The 24,791-nt window shown below is 55.7% G+C and overlaps 1 protein-coding gene across 5 annotated transcripts in view; it reads left to right on the top strand.

Moving 5' to 3' along the window:
- PTPRN2 (protein tyrosine phosphatase receptor type N2) overlaps positions 1-24,791 on the top strand; it is a 598,037-nt gene that overhangs the window by 545,930 nt on the left and 27,316 nt on the right. For all 5 annotated transcript variants that reach the window (XM_010804706.4, XM_059886010.1, XM_059886012.1 and 2 more), the window contains 2 exons: positions 6,225-6,298; positions 15,236-15,313. In XM_010804706.4, the coding sequence (XP_010803008.1) occupies positions 6,225-6,298; positions 15,236-15,313 (152 nt within the window). The remainder of the gene's footprint in view (positions 1-6,224; positions 6,299-15,235; positions 15,314-24,791) is intronic.

The following is a 24,791-nucleotide window of genomic DNA, read 5'->3' as shown; positions in this document are numbered from 1 at the left end:
AGCCCTGTGCTCCCCCAGCTCAGCTGCGCTGAGCACCCCTCCCGAGGGCTCTCCTTTCCTGGAGGATCCACCCTCCCATGCTGCACACAGAGGCCCAGGACCCTGAGGCGGGCTTCCGTGCGGGGCGGGGGTGCGGGCGGCCGCCCCCTGCGGGGTCACAGGTGCAGCGGAGCCAGACACGCTGCTCCACCTCGTGTCCCGGTGACTCCGTCCCCAGACCCCCGCGGGTCTCCCCGCCCCGGCCCCTTTCCGCCACGTCAGCCTCGGTCGGAGTGTCCTCTGGGCCCCTCTCCCACCTGCCGTCACAGGTGCGTCTCTGTTAAGGCGACTCAGTTCCTGCCAAACTTGCTCCCCTTCCTTCCCCAGGCGTCCTCATTGGCAGGGCCTGGGAGCAGGGGGTTTCATCTTGTTCTCAGACCCCGTCCCAAAGGCTCAGGTCGCACATCCGCCCTGGTCCCTGTAGATGCTGAGACTGTCAGCTGGAGGTGACGCGGGTGTCACCCTCCATCGACCCTCAGTCAGCCCAGAGGAGGCCGCTGGTTCCCGCTGACAGCCCTGTGCTCAGCAGACCAGGGCCCTCAGTCAGCCCAGAGGAGGCCGCTGGTTCCCGCTGACAGCCCTGTGCTCAGCAGACCAGGGCCCTCAGTCAGCCCAGAGGAGGCTGCTGGTTCCCGCTGACAGCCCTGTGCTCAGCAGACCAGGGCCCTCAGTCAGCCCAGAGGAGGCCGCTTGCTCCCGCTGACAGCCCTGTGCTCAGCAGACCAGGCTTGCCCATTTCATGTAAGCATGGCTGAGCTGCCCCCTACCCGGGCCCTCGGAGGCCGCGCCCCTCGCTGTCTGTCCGCAGCCCTCCGCTCAGCCCGGGGCAGGTGCCTCGCTCAGAGAAGCGGGTGGCTGGGGTGTGCCGGCTGACGGTCTCTGGGTGGGACGGTGCGACGGCGTGGTTTCGCTTGGTCGGTGTCTGAGCTCTTGTTTCTGCAGAGTCGTTCTTGCGTGTGCCACACGACCACTGTGGCAAACACGGGCACACCGCGCTCCCCGCCACCCTGCGGCGCCCTGGTGTCTGCACTGCACCCACCGAGGGCCAGCCTGGAGCCTCCCGCAGGCCCCAGTGCCTCTGGGGCCTCTGAGCAGAGCTCCCCGCCCCTTCCTCCAGGCTCGTGAGGGCCCACCTCGCGCCTGTTCCCTGCTTTCCTCATAGAAAACTCACTTTTTTAGGCTGGTAGGAAAGTCCTGCTCTCGGTCATTGAAGGTGTGGGACCTGGAAGAGCTGAGATGCAGGAGCAGGGCACACAGGTCGGTGCGTCCTAAGGGAGCCAGGCCCAGACACAGGCCAGCCCTGGGGGCAGGCGCGCCCGGGCCGCAGAGCTGTGTCCTCACGGGCTGGAGGCCGGGCCCAGGACGAGGCTGGCCTGCCGGGGCTCTGAGGGGTGTCCGTCCCAGGCCGTCTCCTCGGCCTTCACGTCTGCATGCTCCCTTCTGTGTGCCTGGGTCTGAGTCCAAACCTCCCCACTTCTCTCCAGGCCCCAGACACGTGGGGTGAGGCCCACCCGTGCCTGTGAGCTTGCTGTGCCCATCCCCTCTGCACAGACCCAGCTCCGCGTCAAGGCCACAGCCCGAGGTCCTGGGGGGCACAGTTCAACCTTTGACCCCAGGAGCCCCAGGACAGCCTGGGCCATGACCTGAAGCCTGTGGGGTCCTTTCCTGCCGGGCACACAGGCCGAGCCCCGAGAGGCCTTCCCCCTGTAGACGCTGAGTGCAAGGTCTGTGCGTAGTTAGAACAGGGGGTCCCACTGAGCTCCAGCCGCTGTGACCCACCTTCAGGGCCACTCACGTGCCGAGCTGGGCGGCCACCCTGCAGGAAGCCCCCATGATGCTCGCGCTTTGCTCACCCATCGGGAGACCCACAAAATTCAGGAAGGAGCTGGTGACCACTGGGTCATTCCCGAGCGCGGCCCGACGTGGGGTCTCTGTGGAGGACTTGCAGCCCTCTGGACAGTGCTGGCCCATCTCAGACGCCCCTGGCACGCCTTCCAAGTGGAGAAACTGCTGTCAGCCAGCGAGCGTGATGGTCCCATCTCAGTCATAACAGCAAATTGAGAAGCTCAAGGGCCCTGAGGCAACACTGGCAGACCATCCGGAGGCAGAAGCTCCCTCGGCTGGAGCTGCTTGCTGTCAACCAGCGGGTTCTACAGACTCCCGGCTTGCGTTGCCGTCAGCAGCATCGATGAGTCACGTCCTCGAGGGAGGTGAAGTCTGTTGACTCGCCCACGGATCGGCACACTCGGCAGGGTGAGTGATGCGACCGGGGAGCCCAGGAAAGCCCCATCCTGAGGGGCCCGTGTGGGAGATCACAGTGGAGGCGGCCTCCGCACTGTCCGGAGCTGGGTTCCGGCAGTGTGGGGAGGGTCCACACCATGGCCCAGGCTGGAAGGAAGCCTGGGTGGTGACGCTCAGTCACCTCCAGAGTCTGCCGCTTCAAGGCTCCTCTGCCCTCGTCATAGCCAAGCAGTTCTAAAACCTGTTCCTCACTGGCATTTGTGAAAACCATCCTGAGGTTGCTGACGACTCGTCGGAGCCATGCAGCGAGCTTCGCCAGCCCAGCAGACCCTTCATCAGTCAGGTGTGCGTCTGTCTGTGGTCTCGACCTTGCTTCTAAGTCCCTTCCGTCTGCCAGGCCTCACGTGGCACCTGACGGGAGCCGTTCACACAACGGCCCTGTGAGTCGGACTGCAGCGTCCTAGGCTCCGCATGATGAATCTGACACTTTAAGATACTGAGCCGTTTACTCAGCTATCACGTGGCTAGCAGGAGGCAGGGCTGCTTGAGCCCTCAGTGCTGTGGCCTTTGCCAGGCCAGTTACTTGGTCTTTTGGAGCCTCAGTTTCTTCAGCCTAAAATGGGAAAATGGCCCCTGCTCTGTCTGGCACAGTATTCCAGGAAGAAGGAGGTGATGAGTTTGAAACACCAGGACAGGTACTGGATAGACCATGAGAGGAATTCAAGACATCGTTTTTAAACATGGGAATAACACCAGTAATTCTATAGGGGTTCAGAAAGGTTACTCACAGAGGGCTGGTTCATCAAGCTTCTTCTTGAGAGGAGTTCTTCTCCTTCCCTTCTTGGCTGAAGTTACTACTGAGGATCTCGTGAGAGGAGAATCTCGTGATGGAGCCAGGTGCCGCGGGGAGACGCGACCTGCATTTCCTCGTGTCCTGGCTTCCGAGGGCGTCTCAGACGAAGACCTTGAGGACACACCCGCCTCTTCGTTCAGACACCAGCGCTGCGGGTGTGAAATATCTTGCTCTGTGGCTGGAGTCATCATGTTGAGTTTGATCCCCAAAAAGATGTATGTGTTTGTCCGAGGAAGACGAAGGAATCATTCGGGGGAGGGGCGGGGACTTGCTCACCCCGGCCCTGGCGTCAGCTCCACCGCACCTGCTGACCGGGAGCGAATCGGTGATCCTGCCAGGCACTCTCTGTGCCTTTCACATCGTGAAGAATCAGCTCCACCACACCTGCTGACCGGGAGCGAATCGGTGATCCTGCCAGGCACTCTCTGTGCCTTTCACATCATGAGGAAAACTTGCAGCCGCCCTCAAAACAGGAACTGCGAGCCACAAAATATAAGACATGCCCAGCCGAGTGACGTGCCCACTGGAGCATCCCTGCTACACGCAACCGCCCTTCACTGGACCCTGGCCCTTCCAGGGTGGCGCTCAGTGTCTCCGAGGGAGGTAAAGACGGTGCCACGCTAAAAAAATCAACTTCACTGTCAATTCTAATATGAGGATGTTGCCACCAAGTCAGATATGTGATGGGAAGGAAGCGGAACTCTGAGCTTTGGAAGCCTTTGCCCCAGACTCAGGGGCGTCTCAGAAAGGGTGCCTTGCAGGGACGAAGGTGGCTGGGCCGGCACCCGCAGGGTGCAGGAGGCTGCGTGCTGTCCTCACAGGCATGCTCACGCTCCAGCCCTGCTCATTCTGTCCCGTCAGCGATCAGAGAGCCGAGCTCACCGGGATGTCCGAACTTAGGACCCGCTTTCTCGATTCTCCTGCTAGAAAACCCAGCTGGTCCTTGGTTTGCTGGGCCTGGCTGCTCGTGGGGCTCTGTGGAGATGCGGGGACCCGACAGCCCCCAAGGCTGTGTCAGTTCAGTGCTACTCGGGGGCCACCCTGCCCGGGTGGGCGGGGCCCTCTGAAGCTCCGAGCCCCACCCTTGCGATCACCAGCAGCCCTGCCCTGGGACCTGGGTTCTCAGACCCTGGGAGCAGCTGACTGCTGCTGTCAGCAGAGCCCACAGCGGGCTCATGGAAGGAGTGTGCAGTGAGGCCCTCAGGAACCGTCTGGAAGCCCTGCCCTGTGCATCCAGACCCCTGCGTGGCTGCAGCAAGCGCAGCCTCCATTCAGAGAGAGGCCCGGCTTCTGAGCGGCTCATCCCCCTCCCCCAACACACCGAGAAACTGGGCTCTTGAAGTGCGTTTAAGGGTTAGTGTTTGTAGCACATTGGAATGCCAGAGTTGACAGGCTTTTCTTGTAAATTCTTTGCAACTTCCTGCTGCAGTCATTTCTCAGTCTCTCAAGAACATAAATCTGTGCAGGACCCAAAGTCATTGGGTCCAGGGGACTTTGGAATCGGTGGCATCTTAGCAGGAGGCTTGGCAGCTGCCATCGTAAACACCTTCAGAACATTCCACAGGGTGCGTTCCATGTCACCTCTGCTCAGGTAAACGTGCCAAGTGTGAACTCCTTCCTGATATCTAGATGGTTCTTACCTGTCTTATCTCTGCTTGGAAACGGCCAATGTTAATACCTTAATAAGACGCACAGGAGGGTAGACGGTAACTTCCGGGTTCAGTCAGCTATAGGCCTTGCCAAGTTTCCTGACTCCCAGAACCATCTAAAACAAAAAATAAGTGAATAAAGTCTCCCAGAGAAATGAAAGAAGCCACCAGAGCAAAGCCCCCGAGCTCTCCTGCCCCCACTCCCCGACCTGTTCCCAGGGGCGGGGGCAGGAAGTGGGGAGACCCGGCTGAAGGGCCAGGAATCCAGACTCGGACTTGGGGTGACATGCTCGCTGCCGCAGAAACGCAGGCCTCTGCGGCTGCAGCGGGGCTCTATCTTCTCGGCAGAAGCAGGTGGGGTGGGGCCCTCAGGCCCCGCTGTAGCACGGGCTGACAGCAGAGCTCAGCACTTCCCATTTTCAAGGTCGCACCTTGCTGAGGGAGAGGAGGAAAGCAGGAGACTCGGGACCCCTCGGGGTGCCCTGCTCACTGCAAAGTCCCTGCAAATAGGCAGAGAGAGTTATCACTGAAGGCAGGGGAGTGCTTGTTCCAGAACCAAAATTAGGGATGATTCACAGATCAGACACATCAAGCTATGATGGAGCATGCCCTTACTCCCCACCAAAGTGTCTGATTTCAGCATCGGTCAAGTTATTGTGCCCATTGAAAGCACATTTTCATGTCGATGAGTCCCCACGTGGCTCCTGGCTCCCTCTTCAACCTCATTTTCTTTTGCCCTTATTCCCCTTTTAAATCTACATTCTTCTAAACATGAGTATCTTGTCATTTCTAGACCACAAAACTGGGTGTATTGAATGGTGGGCTAATAGCTTAATATCTATGTTGGTGTTTATTTTCTCTATGTTACTGAATATGTGTCATTTAAAAGCAAACATTGCATGAGCTATTGCCATGGAGTTGATTATCTTTAGCTCAGAAAGTAAAGAATCTGCCTGCAATGCAGGAGACCCAGGTTCAATCCCTGGGCCAGGAAGATTCCGTAGAGAAGGAAATGGCAACCCATTCCTGTATTCTTGCCTGGAAGATTCCATGAATAGAGGATCCTGGTGGGCTACAACCCACGGGGTCGCAAAGAGTCAGACACAACTGAGTGATAGCCAGCTTTGGCATTGAACTTGACGCAAGAGCAACACTGGGTGCCCACACACCTGACGCTCTGCTGGTGGACCGAAGGACCCCAGTGGGGGTGACGGGAGGAGGCACGGGCTGGGAGCAGTTACTGGGTGCCCACACACCTAACGCTCTGCTGGTGGACCGAAGGACCCCAGTGGGGGATGACGGGAGGAGGCACGGGCTGGGAGACCGAAGGACCCCAGTGGGGGATGATGGGAGGAGGCACGGGCTGGGAGCAGTTCGGGGGGGCGAGCGGTGGCCCTTGAAGACACACCACATGGGTTAACGCTTTGCCCTTGGGCTTGCAGATGACCACTCCCGGATCCGGCTGAAATCGGAGAACAGCCACAGCAGCTCCGACTACATCAACGCCAGCCCCATCGTGAGTACCAACCCTGCCACCCATCAAGCCTGGGGGAAGGAGTAGGCCAGCCCCGCCCTGGGTCAAGAGCTGAGCCAATCTCCACCTGGTAACTAGTCTCCACCAGGTAACTACTTTCATCTGGTAATCAGTCTCCACCAGGTAACTCTCCACCCAGTAACTAGCCTCCACCCAGGAACTAGTCTCCCCCCCGGGGTAAATAGCCTCCAGTCTGTAATTAGTTTCCATCTGGTAACTAGCCTCCTCCAGGTTACTAGCCTCCACAATAAAACTAGCCTCCACCTGGTAACTAACATCCACTCTGTAACTAGTCTCCATCCACCTTATAACTAGCCTCCTCCAGGTTACCAGCCCCCACACTGTAACTAGTCTCCACCTGATAAATAACATCCACCCTGTAACTAGTCTCCACCAGGTAACTAGCCCCCACCCCATAACTAGCCTCCACCAGGTAACTAGTCTCCACACTGTAACTAGCCTCCACCCAGAAACTAGCCTCCACCCAGAAACTAGCATCCACCCTGTAACTAGTCTCTACTTGGCAACTAACATCCACCCTGAAACTAGCCTCCACCTGGTAACTAGTCTCCACCTGGTAACTAGCCTCCACCAGGTAACTAGCCCCCACCAGGTAACTAACCTCCACCTGGTAACTAACATTCACCTTGTAACTAGCCTTCACCCTGCAACTAGCCTCCACCATGTTACCAGCCTCCACACTGTAACTAGTCTCCATCTGGTAACTAGCATCCACCCTGTAACTAGTCTCTACCTGGTAACTAGCCTCTATTAGGTAACTAGTCTCCCTCTGGTAACTAGCCTCCACCAAGTTACCAGACTCCACACTATAACTAGCCTCCACCTGGTAACTAGCACCCACCCTGTAACTAGTCTTTACCTGGTATCTAGCCTCTACTAGGTAACTAGCCTCCACCCTGAAACTAACCTCTACCTGATAACTAGCCTCCACATGGTAACTAGCATCCACCTTGAAACTAGTCTCTACCTGATAACTAGCCTCTGCTGGTAACTAGTCTCCACCTGGTAACTAGCCTCCACCCTGTAACTCGCCTCCTCCAGGTTACTAGCCCCTGTCAGGTGCCAGGGCTGGTGCACCACCCCGGCCTGCTCTCGACGGCCCTTGTCCCCAGAATCCGGGGCAGAGGGGACACGGTGCAGGGCACAGGGCCTGGTCAGCCTGTAGCAACAGCGTCCTGCGAAGTTGCTGCTGGAACCCATGACTTGGGGGAATCCTTATTCCCTACTTGGGGGAAACAGAAAAAAAACAGACCCAAACCTGGTGCGTGTTGAATGAGGGAGGGCCTGGCGGTGGTGGAAACTAGGTTGGTTTCCTCTGGTTTTCCCAGCGGCAGGGTCTTCACTTCCTGGGGTGGGCGGGCCGCAGCCACACCTCCCTGGGCAGCTGGTATCAGATGGGGGCTTGGGGAGGTCTCTGTCCTGCACATTCCTGGCTTCTGGAGAGCCCCCCCACCCCTAGCCTCAGCCGCTATTCCCCCTGCTTCCTGCCCTGCATCCAGCGGTGGGTGGGGCGGGGGGGGCACTTAGGAGGAAACTCTGGAGCGCCCCCCAACACAGGGGGAAGAGGGGCTGGAAGGTGGGCCTGAGGGCTGGAGTGAGAGTAGGTGGCAGGTGGTGAGCTGAGCCTGCTGTCTCCACTCAGAGTGCCGCGTTGGCACCACCTGGACCCGCAGCAGAGTGTGAGGAGTGGGTGTGGGTGTGGGCTGTGTCCCTTGGTCCCCTTGGTCTCGGCGCTGGTCTTCAGGGAGGGCCAGGCCACCTCATTAAGTTCTCAAGTTGGCTTCACAGACAGGCGTGCCGGATGCAGCACGTCCTGGGGCTCTGACGACTGAGGCTCTGGGAGTGTCGGTGGCCGAGCGGGCGGAGCTGTCTCTGATTCCTGAGAGAGCCTTGTGCGAGCCACCAGCCACAGTCCCTGCTGTCCTCGGGGGTGACCCTGCTGCGACAGCTCCCTGTCTGCCACGCGCAGGACCGCCGAGCGCAGACCGCTGTCATCGTGGTGGCTTATTTCAGCGCTTCTGTCGCATGAACCCTATTATCGTGATGCCGGTGCACCGTGGGTCAGTCCCACTTCCTGACACTTCACAACCACACGGTGGGAGCTCCATGTAACACACGCGCTGTGAGAAGGGGATTCACAGTGAGCACCCCGTCTACACCCGCCCAAGCCCCAGCCAGTGTTTCTGGGACTGTTTTAAGGAGTCACGCCTTCCTTTCTGGCAGCATAGACATCAAATGTTGGCTCCATGTGTGCAGAGGCCTCACTGGAGCCCTTCAGTCTTCTCAGTAAACACTCTTGGTGAGTTTGGTATTTTTTCATCAATTCTAATTCAAAAAGCCAAGTGAAAGCCCCCTTGATTTCCCCATGTTTCCTCCGATGAGGCTGGGGTTTGTGGCTGCAGAAGGGGGAGCAGCCTTTGTCCTGTTGGGCCCCTTCCCTGGAACGAACATGTGACAGGCCAGAGAAATTCCTTCAAGTCTGAGAGACGGGAGTTCAGTGTGGGGGTGCCTGCCTCTCCCCCTTGAATGGCTTCCGGCTTTCAGACGTCTGGGCCACTTCAGGCTAGTTAGGACCAGCGGAGGATAAGGGGCTGAAGGCCACATCACCGCCCCCTCCTCTCCGAGCTGCCCAGCCCCCCACTCCTACACCTTCCCCGTCTCTCTCCTGTTGGCGGAGATTTAGAACAGCCTCCCAGGCCCAACGACGGGGCAGGAGCATGGGTCAGAAGGTGAGGCCAGGAGAGAGACATGACCTTTCAGTGTCTTTTTATGTTTTCCTTTTATTTTGCCCCACAATTCTTTCTGTTCAAATTTGGGGTCTAAGTATGAATTAGAAGAACTCCTCAACTCCTCTTCTCCCTGAAATGACTGATGGTCCCGTGACAACAAGCTTCCTGGCAGAGCTGAATGAGAAGCTTACGATTAGAGCCCAAGAAGCCCCAGCTGCGCAGAACAATACTACAGTAATTACACCCGTCATATTCGTACTTGGTCCTCATTAAAGTTCAGGGAAGCCATGAGTGCTAAATAATGTGCCATCTCTGCTTTGAAATCAGAGGTCACCAGAGTCTGTGGGAATTCTGTGAGAGAAACCGTCAGCCACGCAGGAGCTTGGTTGCCAGAGTCTGTGGGAATTCTGTGAGAGAAACCGTCAGCCACGTGGGAGCTTGGTCACCAGAGTCTGTGGGAATTCTGTGAGAGAAACTGTCAGCCACGTGGGAGCTTGGTCACCAGTTTGTAGGAATTCTGTGAGAGAAACTGTCAGCCACGCGGGCGCTTGGTCACCAGAGTCTGTGGGAATTCTGTGAGAGAAACCATCAGCCACGCAGGAGCTTGGTCACCAGAGTCTGTGGGAATTCTGTGAGAGAAACCGTCAGCCACACAGGAGCTTGGTCACCAGAGTCTGTGGGAATTCTGTGAGAGAAACTGTCAGCCATGTGGGAGCTTGGTCACCAGTTTGTAGGAATTCTGTGAGAGAAACCGTCAGCCACGCAAGAGCTTGGTCACCAGAGTCTGTGGGAGTTCTGTGAGAGAAACTGTCAGCCACGCGGGCGCTTGGTCACCAGTTTGTAGGAATTCTGTGAGAGAAACTGTCAGCCACGCGGGCGCTTGGTCACCAGAGTCTGTGGGAATTCTGTGAGAGAAACCATCAGCCACGCAGGAGCTTGGTCACCAGAGTCTGTGGGAATTCTGTGAGAGAAACCGTCAGCCACACAGGAGCTTGGTCACCAGAGTCTGTGGGAATTCTGTGAGAGAAACCGTCAGCCACGCGGGAGCTTGGTCACCAGAGTCTGTGGGAATTCTGTGAGAGAAACCATCAGCCACGCAGGAGCTTGGTCACCAGAGTCTGTGGAAATTCTGTGAGAGAAACCGTCAGCCACACAGGAGCTTGGTCACCAGGGTCTGTGGAAATTCTGTGAGAGAAACCGTCAGCCACACAGGAGCTTGGTCACCAGGGTCTGTGGAAATTCTGTGAGAGAAACTGTCAGCCACGCGGGCGCTTGGTCACCAGAGTCTGTGGGAATTCTGTGAGAGAAACCATCAGCCACGCAGGAGCTTGGTCACCAGAGTCTGTGGAAATTCTGTGAGAGAAACTGTCAGCCACGCGGGAGCTTGGTCACCAGGGTCTGTGGAAATTCTGTGAGAGAAACCGTCAGCCACGCCGGAGCTTGGTCACCAGGGTCTGTGGAAATTCTGTGAGAGAAACTGTCAGCCACGCGGGCACTTGGTCACCAGAGTCTGTGGGAGTTCTGTGAGAGAAACCGTCAGCCACGCGGGAGCTTGGTCACCAGGGTCTGTGGGAGTTCTGTGAGAGAAACCGTCAGCCACGCGGGAGCTTGGTCACTGTTGGGCGTGGACTAGGGATAGTGTTACCACTAGTGTGACAGCACACACATTCCTCACCAGGGGCAAGTCTGAACACCTCAGTGACACTTGGAATTAAACTTACTCATCACTCCTCTGTTTATTAATAAAGGGGGAGAATTGTTTAATTTTTAAACTCAGTTCATTTAACAAATTTAAGTAGTACAAATTGACTCTTCAGAAAATAACTGCTCAGATGCACTGAACATCACAAGAAATTGTCCAAATGGGGGAACAATTCCTTGGTTTTCAGATTTATAAGCGAACATCCATGTATTTATAATTATAGTTGGCATGCGTACATACTAAGTTACTTCAGTCGTGTCTGAGTCTTTGCGGCCCCATGGACTATTGCCCAGCAGGCTCCTCTGTCCATGGGATTCTCCAGGCAAGAATACTGGAGCGGGTTGCCATGCCCTCCTTCAGGGGCTTCCCAACCCAGGGATCACACCCTCATCTCTTACATCTCCTGCATTGGCAGGTGGGTTCTTTACCACTAGTACCACTTGGGAAGCCCAATTATAGTTTATATCGATTATTTTTCTTAAATCTCAACTTGTATGAATACGAAAATAATTCAAGTTCATAAGCCACACTCTCTCCCACTGATTTGACTACTGTTTCCCAGCAAACTCTCACCATAAGACTTGGTATCTGGAAAAGCAGTTTGAAAACTCTGCCTGATAGGGTCTTGTTTTTAGAAACCATGTGTGAAATTTGTTTTGCATATTATGAAAAGCAAGTATAAGTGGTCTGGGGGCAGAACCAACCTTGCCCTCACCTGCACACCAGCCCGCAGCCTCCCCCAAGCCACCCTTCAAGGCTTCAGAACATGGGTGCCCTGGTCTTAACACGCTGACGGCTTAACTTTCAAGATGAGTTTTGTTTGGAACATCAGGGAAATATTGGTGCGTTTTCTGATGCAGATTAGAGCTAGTCGCTCTATTATAACTCTCCTTCTACAGATTGAACCAAATCTCTAGGGACACACCTTGCAGGCACCCTGGTTCAGGTTATGTCTTTTTTTCATACTGGTGAATAGTTGATTAATAATGCTGTCTTAGTTTAAGGTGTATGGCAAAGTGATTCAGTTAAGCATATACATGTATCTTAGTTCAGTCGCTCAGTCGTGTCCGACTCTTTGCAACCCCAGAGACTGCAGCATGCCAGGCTTCCTTGTCCATCACCAGCTCCAGGAGCCTACTCAAAGTCATGTCCGTCACATTGGTGATGCCATCCAACCATCTCATCCTCTGTTGTCCCCTTCTCCCACCTTCAATCTTTCCCAGCATCAGGCTCTTTTCCAATGAGTCAGCTTTTCGCATCAGGTGGCCAAAGTATTGAAGTTTCAGCTTCAGCATCAGTCCTTCCAATGAATATTCAGGACTGATTTCCCTTAGGATTGACTGGTTGGACCTCCTTGCAGTCCAAGGGACTCTCAAGAGTCTTCTCCACACCACAGGTCAAAAGCATGAATTCTTCGGCGCTCAGCTTTCTTTCGAGTCCAACTCTCTCATCCATACATGACTACTGGAAAAACCACAGCCTTGACTAGACGGACCTTGTTGGTAAAGTAATGTCTCTATCTATTCTTTTTCAAGTTCTTTTCCCATTTAGGTTATTACAGAGTACTGAGCAGAGTTCCTTGTGCTACACAGTAGGTCCTTGTTGGTTATCCAGGTGGCGTCTTCATGAGACTCAACGCAAACTTTGGGGGTCTACTTTTTCTGAAAAAAATCCCAGAATCCCAGAGCTAAAGGACCCGTAGAGCCAAGTCGCACTTCTCCAGCCCCTCCCACCCCAGTTTACAGACACTGAGATGGGACCAGAGAGCCTGACCTTGCCCATGGCCCTGGCGCACTGTGTGACCACAGCAACCATACAGAAGGAAGTCGCTACAAAGGAGTGAGGAAGAAGGGGGGCCATCAGCCTTGACCTCAGCGGAAGCCAGCGCTCATCCCCACCAGGAGTGCCAGTGCAGACACCCTCACCCACCCACCGGGGCAGCAGCCAGCGTGCCTGCACGAGGAGTCGTGTTCCCGGAAACTGACAATTCCCTCCAACCACCACACCTATCCTGCCCCGCAAGTCTTAAGTGTGCTGAGACGCCTGCTGTTCAGTTAAATGTTTGCTTTACTTTCGTTCAGTAACAGACGCACAAAACTGGACAGAGGCTGCTGTGTGTGAGCAAGGCCTCCTCTTTGCTACACACAGAGAACGTGCGAGGGATGAGGTGATGGTGCTTGTCTTCCGAGCGACTGCTGAGCTGGTGGCACAGGTCGCTGCTCTGTGATCATTTACTGCCGTCCAAGCGGCAGCCACGTGATACAGTCAAGGGGGAGGGGAGTGACATGGGCCATCGCGCACCCTCTGCCCCCAACCCCACGTCCTCCCATCTCCAGCTCGGGTTGATGGCAACAGAGTGACATGGAGACCTCTCCCCACAGGGGGCCTTATTTACCTCCCGAAACCCTGATCCGATTTTTGCTTTCAATCACATATTTTCTCACTGTGAAAGCAGCTAAATGTGCTGGGTTGTACATACGAAGGATTTTAAAATGCGTTGCTCTCTGAATTGCTTTGGGCAAAAAAGCACATTTGAAAAGGAGGTGGGGTTATACTTTTCATGCAGAACTATTTGCAAGGAAGAGACAGGGTCCCTGTAAATAGCTGTCACCCCCAACAAATGCATATTTTAAACATCAAAACTCCTTATTTCTGCCAAGCACGTTCCCACTGAAACATTTTAATTGGGGCTTTCAGCAAGAGTAACGTAATTTTACCTGTATTGTGTGTTGTTGTGAATTTCCAGTTTTAATTACGAATCACTAAACTAGATGCACAGAAAGCGTTTTTTTCCTGCCCCCTCCCTTAGCCAGCGTCACGTTGCTGTGCTGATGGAGCGACTTACATCTGTTCTCCTGTGCTCTTTCCCGCTCTCATGGTGCACGTAATTATAAGGTGCACTGGGGGCGTCCTTTCAGACTGACAGCCGTGGGCTCTGAAAGTGCTGACGGGCAGGCTACACCGCACGCATGTTAAAGGGCACACGAGCCCTTCTCAGACCCAGACTCGGAGGGGCTTCCGGTGAGCGGGGCTTCCAGCCGGCATCCCCACGCGTCTCCACTGAATCGCGCCTCCACTGAATCGCACCTCCACTGAATCGCGCCTCCACTGAATCGCGTCTCCACTGAATCACGCGTGGTTGCACCTTTCTTGTTTTTCGCCATGTTCGGAAATGAGTTCTTAACAAGTACCTTTAAATTCGGAGTGTTTTAAATCTTTCATCAAACCCTGGTGTCAAAAGAGTAGAAACCAGTGCTGGATGGAAAGAATAAAGGAGGCTGTATGTCTGATGAGTGAGTGGTCACCTGACACCCAGGGGAGACCCGCCTGCTCTCTTCTGGGGGGTGTCTCTGTGGTCCCCAAGGGGGGACAGTGAGGACGTCCTGCTGACACCTCGCCTGGCCCCTCCCTTGTCCTCTTGGGACACCAGCGTGAGAGGGAGAACGCCGTCTGATTTAATCCAATTTGCTGCTCCAGGCTTTGTTCTCATGTTTTTTTCCTGCTTAGTCAGTCTTGGAATTAACTGTTCTAATGAAGGTCTTTTAAGCCAGACTTCCTCTCTCGGAGCCAGCAGGCCGCGTTCGGGCGGATCGACAGCCAGGAAGCTCGCCACTGCGTTCTCCTTTGCTTGTTTGTTTTTGGTCCTTGTCTGGCAAGGTGGAAAAAGAATATGAAACGAGCTGCTAGAAGCCTGGGCCCGTCCCTGGCCAGCGCCTGCTGGGCTGGCTCTCGGACCCTTTCAGGGTGCAGAGCAGCACAGCAGCACGGGAGGGGGTTTGCCTCACCCTGGGAGGCAGGAAGCGCTGTTGCTGGGCCCCTCCAGGTCTGAGAGATGCCCGCCCTCTGCCCAGCCCAGCGCCCGCAGTGCCAACCTTGGCCGCTTTACTTTTGAGCCCTGTGTGTGGCCAGTGGTGGCCATGGAGGCCACCCACACCAGCGGAACACCTCTGCGGTCACAGTCGTCCATGGACCTGTCACCACGTGGGTGACCCGGGCACCTTCCCTGCCTCCCCACGGCCCCGCTTCACGTGGCCCCTACGTGGCTGATGCTCTGGCATCTGGTCTGTGGTTGACTGGCCTCCATTCTACTGATGCTGCTCAGTTAGTGCCATTTCAGGTGTCAGAAGCACATCCAGCCCCATCGCCAGGCTCCAGGCACAGGGTCCCTAGGCCCCCCTAAAATCCAGGCACAAGGGCCCCCCTAAACTCCAGGCACCAGGTCCCTAGGCCCCCCCTAAACTCCAGGCACCAAGCCTCCCCTAAACTCCAGGCACCAGGCCCCCAGGCCCCCCTAGAATCTTGGGGGGGTAGGTCAGGAGGGGTCTGGCAGGAGCCAGGGGCTTTCCTGCTTCCACAGAGGTGGTGTGTGTCAGGCCTGGGGGCTGTCAGCACAGGACTCAGGGCCCCGAGCCTCCCCGGCCCTGCCCTTCCCCAGCTCATCTTCCTCCTGTGCTCTTGTCTCCGCAGATGGACCACGACCCCAGGAAGCCCGCGTACATCGCCACCCAAGGACCCCTGCCCTCGACTGTGGCTGACTTCTGGCAGGTGACTCTTTTTAAATTAAATTTTGTTCTGAGTCTAACAGCTTAATGAATTGATCATGAGTAATGCCTTGGATCCAGTTAAGCCAATCCAGATTTGTTTACAGGTGTTCATCAGGTGTTCCTTGGTTTCAGAATTTATATGAGCTCGTTCATATTTCTTATGATCAACCTTCTTTTCCAAAACTTGAGTATAAATTCCCTTTGAGATATTAAACCTTTAAAGACTTTTACTTGTTAAGCTGCTTCGGTCACTTTATCTTATGAAATGTAATGAAATAATGCATGCGTAAATTATTGCATTTTAGTCAGATGTGTCTCGTATCGATAGTTTTAATCTTATGAAGTTTAAAAAATGGTGCTCAGATTATAGTCTCTCCTTGTGGATTCTTTGTAATAATGCATTTGAGAAGCCAGGCTGGTCTCTTTTCATCCAGCAAATACTGCACACTCGGATTAGGCTTGGGCTCTGGGGACACTGGCCAGTAAGAGGAGAGCCAGGGGGCCAGCGAGGCCTCGCCTCCACGCTCCGGTCTCCCTGCCCACTGTCCAGCAGGCGGCAGAGCTCCGGGAGCGCAGTCTTGAGAAGGTGGCACCGAGGGGTGTGCACACAGGGTCCCGCCACTCCTTGGCAGTTGAAACAGAGCCCTACTGTGAGTCGGGCCCACGGGCGTCCCAGGACTGGCAAAGTGCACCCTGAGGATGAGATCAGGGACGCGTGGCCTCTGGGTCCGCAGCTGATGGGCGGGAGCAGTGTGAGGGCCACAGGGCCAGGCCGTCAGGGTCCAGTGGCTGCACCATATCTAACCCAGAGGGACCCGCTGAAGTTGGCAGAGTCCACGTTCCCTGCCCCCTGTGCCCCGTCCCCAACTCTCCAGCCAGCCCTGTCCTGGCTCCACCCCAGGAGGCCTGTGCTCCTGCCCACCCTTGAGTCTCTGCGGGCTTCTGGGAGTCAGGAAGGGACCCGGGCTCCGCTCTTGCCTTGTATGCGCGTTCACAAACTGGCATCATCTTGGTTCTTCATGGGCCACACGAGTGCGCGTCAGTGAGACGACGTGGCTCGGCCCAACCTGCATGTAGGAACCCAGATGGACACTTCTGCATGGCCCTGCCCTTCCGTGCTGCTTCACACTCTCGGAAGGAAAGACCAGGCTGAGCCCCGTGATCGCTGCCTCGAGCCATCAGGCTGGACCAGTGGGTCCCGCCGCCCTGAGGGCTGTCTCCTCCTCATTACACCTGCCGAGAGGTCGTGCAGCCCGGGAGGACCAGGCGGCCGGCTCCAGCCTGGACCCAAGGGGCCTCCTCACCCCACGCAGAGCTGTCCGCCTGAGCCATGAGCCCACCCATCCCAGCTTGCCTATGGAGTGCTGCTGGAATTCCATGGCGGGTTTGCTCGGTTACCTTCCTGCTGCTGCCCAGGCTCCGCGCTCAGACAGAAAGAACACAGAAAACCCCAAGTCGTGTGGCAGAATAAGGACCATCAGAATTCCACGGTCACCGCGTCTTCCATTCGGCCTCAGCCCGCCATCCCAGCATGCACGTTTGTGTAGGTGTGCCTGAGAGGGGTGGTTTCATTTTTACCAGCTTCAGGCCCCGGTCGCAACTGCCTGTAGGCAAAGCTTCTCTTGCCAACAGAAGCACAAGATCCTGAGGTTGTGTCGACACTCACACAGTCACCGCTTACATCCATGGAGCGCTTCCCTGTGGCAGGCCGCGCGTCGGGGTTCGTGTATTTTGACCCCTATACTTGGCGTTCTACGAGACTCGCGGTCATACTCTGCCCCGGTTCTTGTGGTTAGTACACGGGGCCGCTGGTATATTTTTCTTACTGCTTGTTCTGAGCAATTGCCATTGTTGGGGGCCATTCATTGTGCCAGCATTTGTAAACCATAGGATGTCCTAGAGCATTTATGGAGGTCTGATATCAAGGAGCATTCTTGAAAGGAAACATCTCTAAATGAGGCAACTGGAGAAAAATATTCAAGTGAGATGAAGTGCAAGATACTATGAGGACACCTCGGTCAGCACTTACCGAACCTCCGGGAAACACTGGCGTCCCTCGAGGCGGGAGTGGACACTCTGGCCACTAGGCCGCCCTCCCAGGCCGTCTCAGGCTCGTCAGCTCATCACAGCCTCTGAGACAGCCTGCAGCAAAAAGACCTCCCTGACTGTGTCTCCCCAGGTGCCCTTGAGCCAGATGCGTGGTCTCCACACCAAGCCTCCGGGTCCAGTTGCAGGAAGAACATAAAGCAGAGACACCCGAGGCCATCAGCAGGGGGCACACGAGGTGGGCCCCACAGGCTCAGGATGAGGGGCGACACCCAGAGGAGGGGCTGGGGGAGGCTCTGTCTTCACGCAAGCGTGGCGCTTCCAGAACATTACATCGTGGGTGTGACCCAGTGACAGCCCACACTGCAGTCACCTCAAGGCGGGGTCTCCCACCCCAGCCAGGCCCCTCCCTCCCGACCCTGCAGCCCTTGGGGCTCTGCCAGGATGCAGCGCCCAGCCAGGCCCCTCCCTCCCGACCCTGCAGCCCTTGGGGCTCTGCCAGGATGCAGCGCCCAGCCAGGCCCCTCCCTCCCGACCCTGCAGCCCTTGGGGCTCTGCCAGGATGCAGCGCCCAGCCAGGCCCCTCCCTCCCGACCCTGCAGCCCTTGGGGCTCTGCCAGGATGCAGCGCCCAGCCAGGCCCCTCCCTCCCGACCCTGCAGCCCTTGGGGCTCTGCCAGGATGCAGCGCCACTCGCCCTCCAGCGATTAGAATTCTTTCTCTGAATTCACACCTCACGTTCTAAGAATCTGATTCTAAACCCAAATGCATGTAAGGCCCACCGCCTTCCTGTAGACATGTGTTCTGACCTGTGAGGACAGCCCGGGTATTCCTGGGCCTGAAGTGCCTGCTCTGAGAGAAGTCAGCCGGCATCCAAGTCCACGGAGGGGAGGCAACAGTTATTGAGCACTTACTGTATGCTGGACCCTGGGCAGGCACGGGGGGACGTGACCTCACCTGACGACCTGGGGTGAAGCTATCACGAGTGCGTGATCCCCAGAGGCAGTTCTGCAAGACGGGAGGTGGCTAGCGGTCGGGGGGTCAGGGAGCTGGTGTTTGATGGTGCAGAGGCTCAGTCTGGGGAGATGGGAAGGTTCTGGGGGTGGTGGTGAATGTCCTGAATGCCCTAGAACTGTATACTCAAAACCCATCAGGAAGGCATTTTTACATTAAGTATACTTTACTAGAATAAAAGAAAGTCAGAATCCCAATCCAGTAGAGCACTGAGGCCCAGGGCTCCGCACGACCCCCCAATCTCCACAGCAGCTGCACAGGTGTCAGACCTGACCCCATGATCAGACCCAACTCCTGTGATCAGGCCTGACCCTGTGATCAGACCTGACTCCTGAGATCAGGCCTGACCCCCAAGATCAGACCCGACCCCCGAGATCAGGCCCAACTCCCATGATCAAAGCCGATCCTTGAGGTCAGACCCCACCCCCGAGATCACACCCAACCCCTGTGATCAGACTTGACCCCATGATCAGACCCAACTCCTGTGATCAGGCCTGACCCTGTGGTCCACAGCACTTCTTGCTGCCCCACGGGCTGTGAAGTAAGGGGGGCGGTGAGTGGGCAGGCGAGTCTCTGTAAAGAGGAGAGAGAGGCCATCGGTGATGGGGACATTGTGCTCAGGCCAGCCCCCTTCTGTGAGGACCTCAGGGTGCGTCCTCTCCAGGCACAGAGGTCGTGTACCACACTCTCCAGCTGTGCATGTGCGTGCAAGTGTGCAAGGCTAGAGCCAGGCTAGATCGGGGTGAAGACTTCTCAGGAGGCCGTGGCTTCCACACGGGGAGGGGGGCAGGTCTGTCACCTGCCGGGGCCAGGCTCACACGTGACCACCAGGCAACTGGGGGCCCCGCAGCCAGCTTTCTCAGAGAACAGCGCCTCGGGGCTGTGAGCAGGGAGGACAAGTCCCCGGCACAGGCTGCCGGCACTGAGCTGTCCGGTTGGGCATCACCCACCCGTCCTAGAGCTGCTCCAGCCCCCAGTCCACCAGCCCCCTCGCCACCGTCCAAGGAGCCCTCATATTTTGGCTGCCGTTCCCCCATATTTTCGGACCAAGCAGAAGTGCAGGCAGCACGGTCAGCTGGTTCAGGCATGTGAGCACTGTCCACGCACGTGGACCATGCAGTCGGCCGAGCGGTGCCTGAGCTCAGCCCAGGGCCTCTCCAGGGCTGGGACTGGCGGCCGGCCCTGCTCACTGGAAGCTGAGGGGCAGGGAAGACAGTCTAGAATTTCCAGCCTTGCCCTCCCTGCTTGACAGACTTTGGTGACTTTCAGATGATGCAATCAGGGGCTGAGGAGCTGGGCCCCGACCCCCAGGTACAGGCGCTGAAAGCAGCTGGAATTCAGCTGGTGCCCAATTAGTACGGACACTTATTAACATTTTACCAAGAAAAAAGTCCACCTATTGCTTTCTATTTCCCACTTTCTGAAAGTATATTCTACTATGAAGTCTTCACTGGGGCAGTGTACTTTCTTTTCCAAGCAGTGGGGCTTGATTTAACTGAAGAACTTAAGCTCCTCAGCACCCATCAGTCACCGCTCTTAGGATGGACAAGGAGGGACCCGAGGGGAGGGCTGTGGGAGGTCCGAGGGACCGAACGGTTTTCCTCCAGGAACTTGTGATGAGCTCCACAACTGACCAGTGCACCCGGGCGGTGATGGGCCCAGCAGACAGGGAGCCGGAAGGCGGCAGCCCCCACCCCCACCTCTGGCCGGTCAGCTAAGGGTGACCCCGTTATAGCTAGTACCACCAAGCCCCCAGCAGCCTAGCCTGGAGCAGCCAGAGGTGACCCTTGCAGACACCCAGCACCCCCAGTCTGCAGGACGCCCAGTCAAATCATACCCACTGGCTCAAAGACCACGTCACATCGGGGCTCGTGGCTTCTGGTGGTCCTAAGAGGCGGGACACAGAGCGGGAGGAGGTCCCCAGTCCCCGTCCCTGTGATGCCCACGCAGTCACTTCCTCTGTTCATCTTACACGAGCCCTGGGCAGCGAGTGATGGGCGAGGAGGGCTTGCAGAGGTACCGTTCTGATGTCGAGAGGCTGTGGATGGAGCAGTGCACTCGGGGGCTGTTAACGTGCAGACTGACTGATTCTAGAGCACGGTATCTAATTGGTTTTCCAGTCGCTCAGTCGTGTCCGACTCTGCGACCCCATGGACTACAGCACGCCAGGCTTCCCTGTCCTTCACCATCTCCCAGGGTTCGTTCAAACTCAGGTCCATTGAGTCGGTGATGCCATCCAACCATCTCATCCTCTGTCGTCTCCTTCTCTTCCTGCCTTCAGTCTTTCCCAGCATCAGGGTCTTTTCTAATTAGTTGGCTCTTTGCATCAGGTGGCCAAAGTATTGGAGCTTCAGCTTTAACTTCAGTCCGTCCAACGAATATTCAGGCCTGATTTCCTTTAGGATTGACTGGTTGGATCTCCTTGTAGTCCAAGGGACTCTCAAGAGTCTTCTCCAGCAACACAGTTTGAAAGCATCCATTCTTCGGGTCCCAACCTTCTTTATGGTCCAGGTTTTACATCCATACACAAAAACCATAGCTATACAGACTTTTGTCAGCAAAGTAATGTCTCTGCTTTTTAATATGCTATTTAGGTTGGTCATAGCTTTTCTTCCGAGCAAGCATCTTTTAATTTCATGGCTGCAGTCACTATCTGCAGTGATTTTGGAGCCCCAAAAATAAAGTCTGTCACTGTTTCCATTGTTTCCCCATCTATTTCCCATGAAGTGATGGGACCAGATGCCATGATCTTTGTTTTCTGAATGTTGAGTTTTAAGCCAGCTTTTTCACTCTCCTCTTTCACTTTCATCAAGAGGCTCTTTAGTTCTTCTTCACTTTCTGCCATAAGGGTGGTGTCATCTGCATATCTGAGGTTATTGATATTTCTCCCGGCAATCTTGATTGCAGCTTGTGCTTCATCCAGCCTGGCATTTCGAATGATGTACTCTGCATGTAAGTTAAATAAGCAGGATTATCTGATTAAGTTAAAGGACTACAGGAATTGAGGACCATGAGTTTCCTAAGAAAAACCTGATCTTTGTTTCTGTGTTTCAGAAGCATTTTAACCACAGGCCCTAGATTTTCTAGGACGTTTTTCTTCAAACATTTATTCTGATTGAATTTTCTGCACATGAATTCACAGACCTTTATAGATAAAAGAAAACTTTTGTCTGATCATCTTACGTCGAGGTGGGACTTGGGAAACGTGCCGTGTGTGTGGTCGGGCGTGGTGTGCCTGGCACCTGGATATATGTGTGTCCTCCCACCAGGCGTGTGGGTCAGAGCTCAGGCTGGCGTGAAAAACACAGCCTGGGTTCCCTTCTTAACTGATTCTTACGGCCCTCGGCAGAAAACACCCTGCTTTCGTGTGTGGTGTCAGCTCCCTCATCTGTCTTTCCCTCCTTCTTTCTTTCATTCTTTTTCATTCAGTCTTTGACTTTGTCCCCTCTTCTCTCCTCCTTCTTCCCTTGGTTCACAAGTGGATCTGATTCATCTACGTCAGGTCCTGGTTTTGAAATGATGACAGCCTGAGTGGTGCTTTTGCTTAAGACGTCAACATGTGTATTAAACGTGAAACGTGCACACAGCCCAGGGGCTGTAAGTGCTCCTAAGTGACAGCACGCCCGGGCTCAGGCGGCTTCCCACACAGTCGAGTACCTGGCAGAAACACCTCTGCGGCAGCTGCATGAAGCTCAGGGGAACAGGCAGCTTGGTCTGCACGTGGCCTCGCTGTGGAAGTGCTTGAGTGGCACACACGAGCCACCTCGCCTCTGCTCAGAGAGAAGCGGGCCGTTCTGTCTTTGCGAAAGGACGCTTGCTGGATTCCAGTGAACGGGCAAGTGTTTCTAGTTGATGGCTCTCCTTCCTGCCTGGGCACAAACACGGCTGGTGGGAAAGCAGCCAGGGGGGCCTGCTACAGTTTATCAGCATCGGGACTGACTTGAGCTCAGGTCAGGTTTTTCTTTTAAGATTCATTTATTTGCTTATTTATTTCTGGATGCTCTGGGTCTTCGTTGGCTCACTCAGGCTTTCTCTGGTTGTGACGAACAAGGACTGCTCTCTAGTTTTGGGGCACAGGCTTGTCACTGTGGCGCCTTCCCTTGTTGCAGAGCACGGGCTCAGTAGCGGTGGTGCACGAGCTTAGTGGCTCCGTGGTATGTGGGATTGTCTGGACCAGGGATTGAACCCGTGTCCCCTGGATTGGCAGGCCGACTATTAACCACTGGACCACCAGGGAAGCCCTGGGTCCGATCTTAGTATCTGCAAGACTCCTTCCTCCCTGCTCAGCCCTTCCTGAGGGTCAGGATTAAGTATTGGCTTTGTTCCCGTTACTTCGGGGTTTTACCTGCGAAGGAGGCCCATGCTGACGGCTTTGTTCACAGAGGAACCAGGTGGGTTTGTGTTATGAGTCCTGCATCGAGACACAGTGAAGATTTCATCACCTTCATTCACGTTTAGCCAGATCGCCAGCTGCCTCACTCACAGCTTGACACAGGGCCGGTGACTGTGTGGCTGAAACAGACCAGAGGCTGGGAAGACTTCAGGGCAGGCTTCTTACGACCGTCCTCTGGACAGGGCGGGAGCAGGACTGGGGGTCTGCTCTGCAGAAGGTGCTCAGACACTGCTGTTTTCTCTTCTTTAATCGATTTCAGAGTGTGTGGTTCCAGCCGATTGACATAAAATGTGTTCTCAGACCTCTTTGTCAGCATGCTCACTGCCAGGCTTAAGCTGATCTCTCCACCTGAAAAGAAGTTGGCAGCGGAAACAAATCATGCGTCAGGGATGGAGGGGCACGCTCGGCCTGCTCTGGAGAAAAGCTGTCTCCACTTCACGTAGCGGCCGCTGTAGCGGGCGTGCAAACAGCACATGGGGTTTCAAGAGGCACGTGTCTGCACCGAACAGGTCCTGGGAGGACTCTGCCAGGCGAGCCTTTGATAGCGTTTTCTTTGAGTTCTCTTTTCAGAGAGGCAGTCAAATGGTCTCTTTTTTAAAATATGTATTGTTTTCAACTAAGCATCAACTATAATAAAGCCTGGTGCCAGATGCCTTGGAGGTAGAGCTGGCAGCCAGACGGGCTGCCGTCTTCAAGGAGCTGACAGTCTGGTGGAAGAAAGCTGTGCCCACACAGATGAGAGCAGAACAAGGTGGAGGGGGTTTCACAGGACGTGAGGGGAAGGGGAGGGGATGCGTGCCCCCGGAGGGACCAGAGCTCCTTGCAGAGCAGGCGGCCCCGGACTTGAGCGTCCACGCAGACCGCCTGCCTTAGATCAGGCCTCGGTGCACTCCGAAGGAGGTTTTTTTTTTTGCTATACACTTGGTACTCAAGAAAGACTTCGGGTGAAGAGAATCTACAGTTTCCTTCCGTCTGGTGTAATTCGATGAATAAAAGAAGGTTCGAACGGACGTGTCCCGAGTCCTGCGGACGATTCGGGGCCTGGCATAGAGGCCGGGCCTCGGTGAGTGTGTTCGTTTCCTGCGCTGCCGTGACAGGCTTCCACAAACGGAGCGGCCGAAAGCTGCAGAAGCATGCTCCCTCTCAGTTCCAGAGGCCGAGTCCAGCCCAGGTGCCAGCAGGGCTATTCTCCCGGCCCTGAAGCAGCAAGACAAGGCTCCGTCCTGCTCGCAGGGCCCGCGTGTTCCGGCAGCGTCTCTGCAGCACCGTCGTTCACCCGGCATCTCCCTCCTCTGTGCTCAGTTAGGCCCCACCCTGATGCATCGGAACCTCGCCTTCGTATCCCGGTGATATCTGCAGAGACCCTCTTTGCAAATCAGGCCGCAGTCATCGGTGGCAGGGGTTAAGACGTCAGCGTGTCATTTCAGGGACAAAGTCCAGCCCACAGCCAAGAGCAGCACGGCGTTTCTTTTTTAACCGACTGTTGGTGAACTTGCTGTGGTTTAGTCGCTCAGTCGGGTCTGCCTCTGTGACCCCGTGGACTGTGGCTCACAAGGCCCCTCTGTCCATGGGCGTCTCCAGGCCAGAATACTGGAGTGGGTCACCATTTCCTCCTCCAGGGGACCTTCCAGACCCAGGGATCCAACGCACCTGTCCTGTCCAATGTCTCCTGCACTGCAGGCAGACTCTTTACCACTGATCCGCCTGGGAAGCTTACTCATTTGGATGAAACAGCCGCCAAAGTGCGTGTTCCGCGTCACGCACGCCCGTGGTCTGAATTGCTGCATGTTAGCCCTTCTGTGCGCCCGGGACTGATGGCCGTGAACGGGCTCCCGTGCTCGGCCGTGTCAGCTGTGTTATCATCACGTGTCCCTTCCCTGGGTGGCCTCTGAGTGCCACAGACGGGCTGGGGTGTAGGTTGTTGCCAGTGTTTTACGACAGCCCAGGACCCCTGAGGCTGAGCTACTGGTTAAGAACCCGCCTGCCAGTGCAGGAGACATAAGAGATGTGGGTTCAGTCCCTGGGTT

This window comes from Bos taurus, chromosome 4 (genome assembly GCF_002263795.3).
Source record: "Bos taurus isolate L1 Dominette 01449 registration number 42190680 breed Hereford chromosome 4, ARS-UCD2.0, whole genome shotgun sequence".
Lineage (NCBI taxonomy): Eukaryota > Metazoa > Chordata > Mammalia > Artiodactyla > Bovidae > Bos > Bos taurus.
Note: the sequence above shows the minus strand (reverse complement) of the source record. Positions and strands in the feature narration are given on the sequence as shown.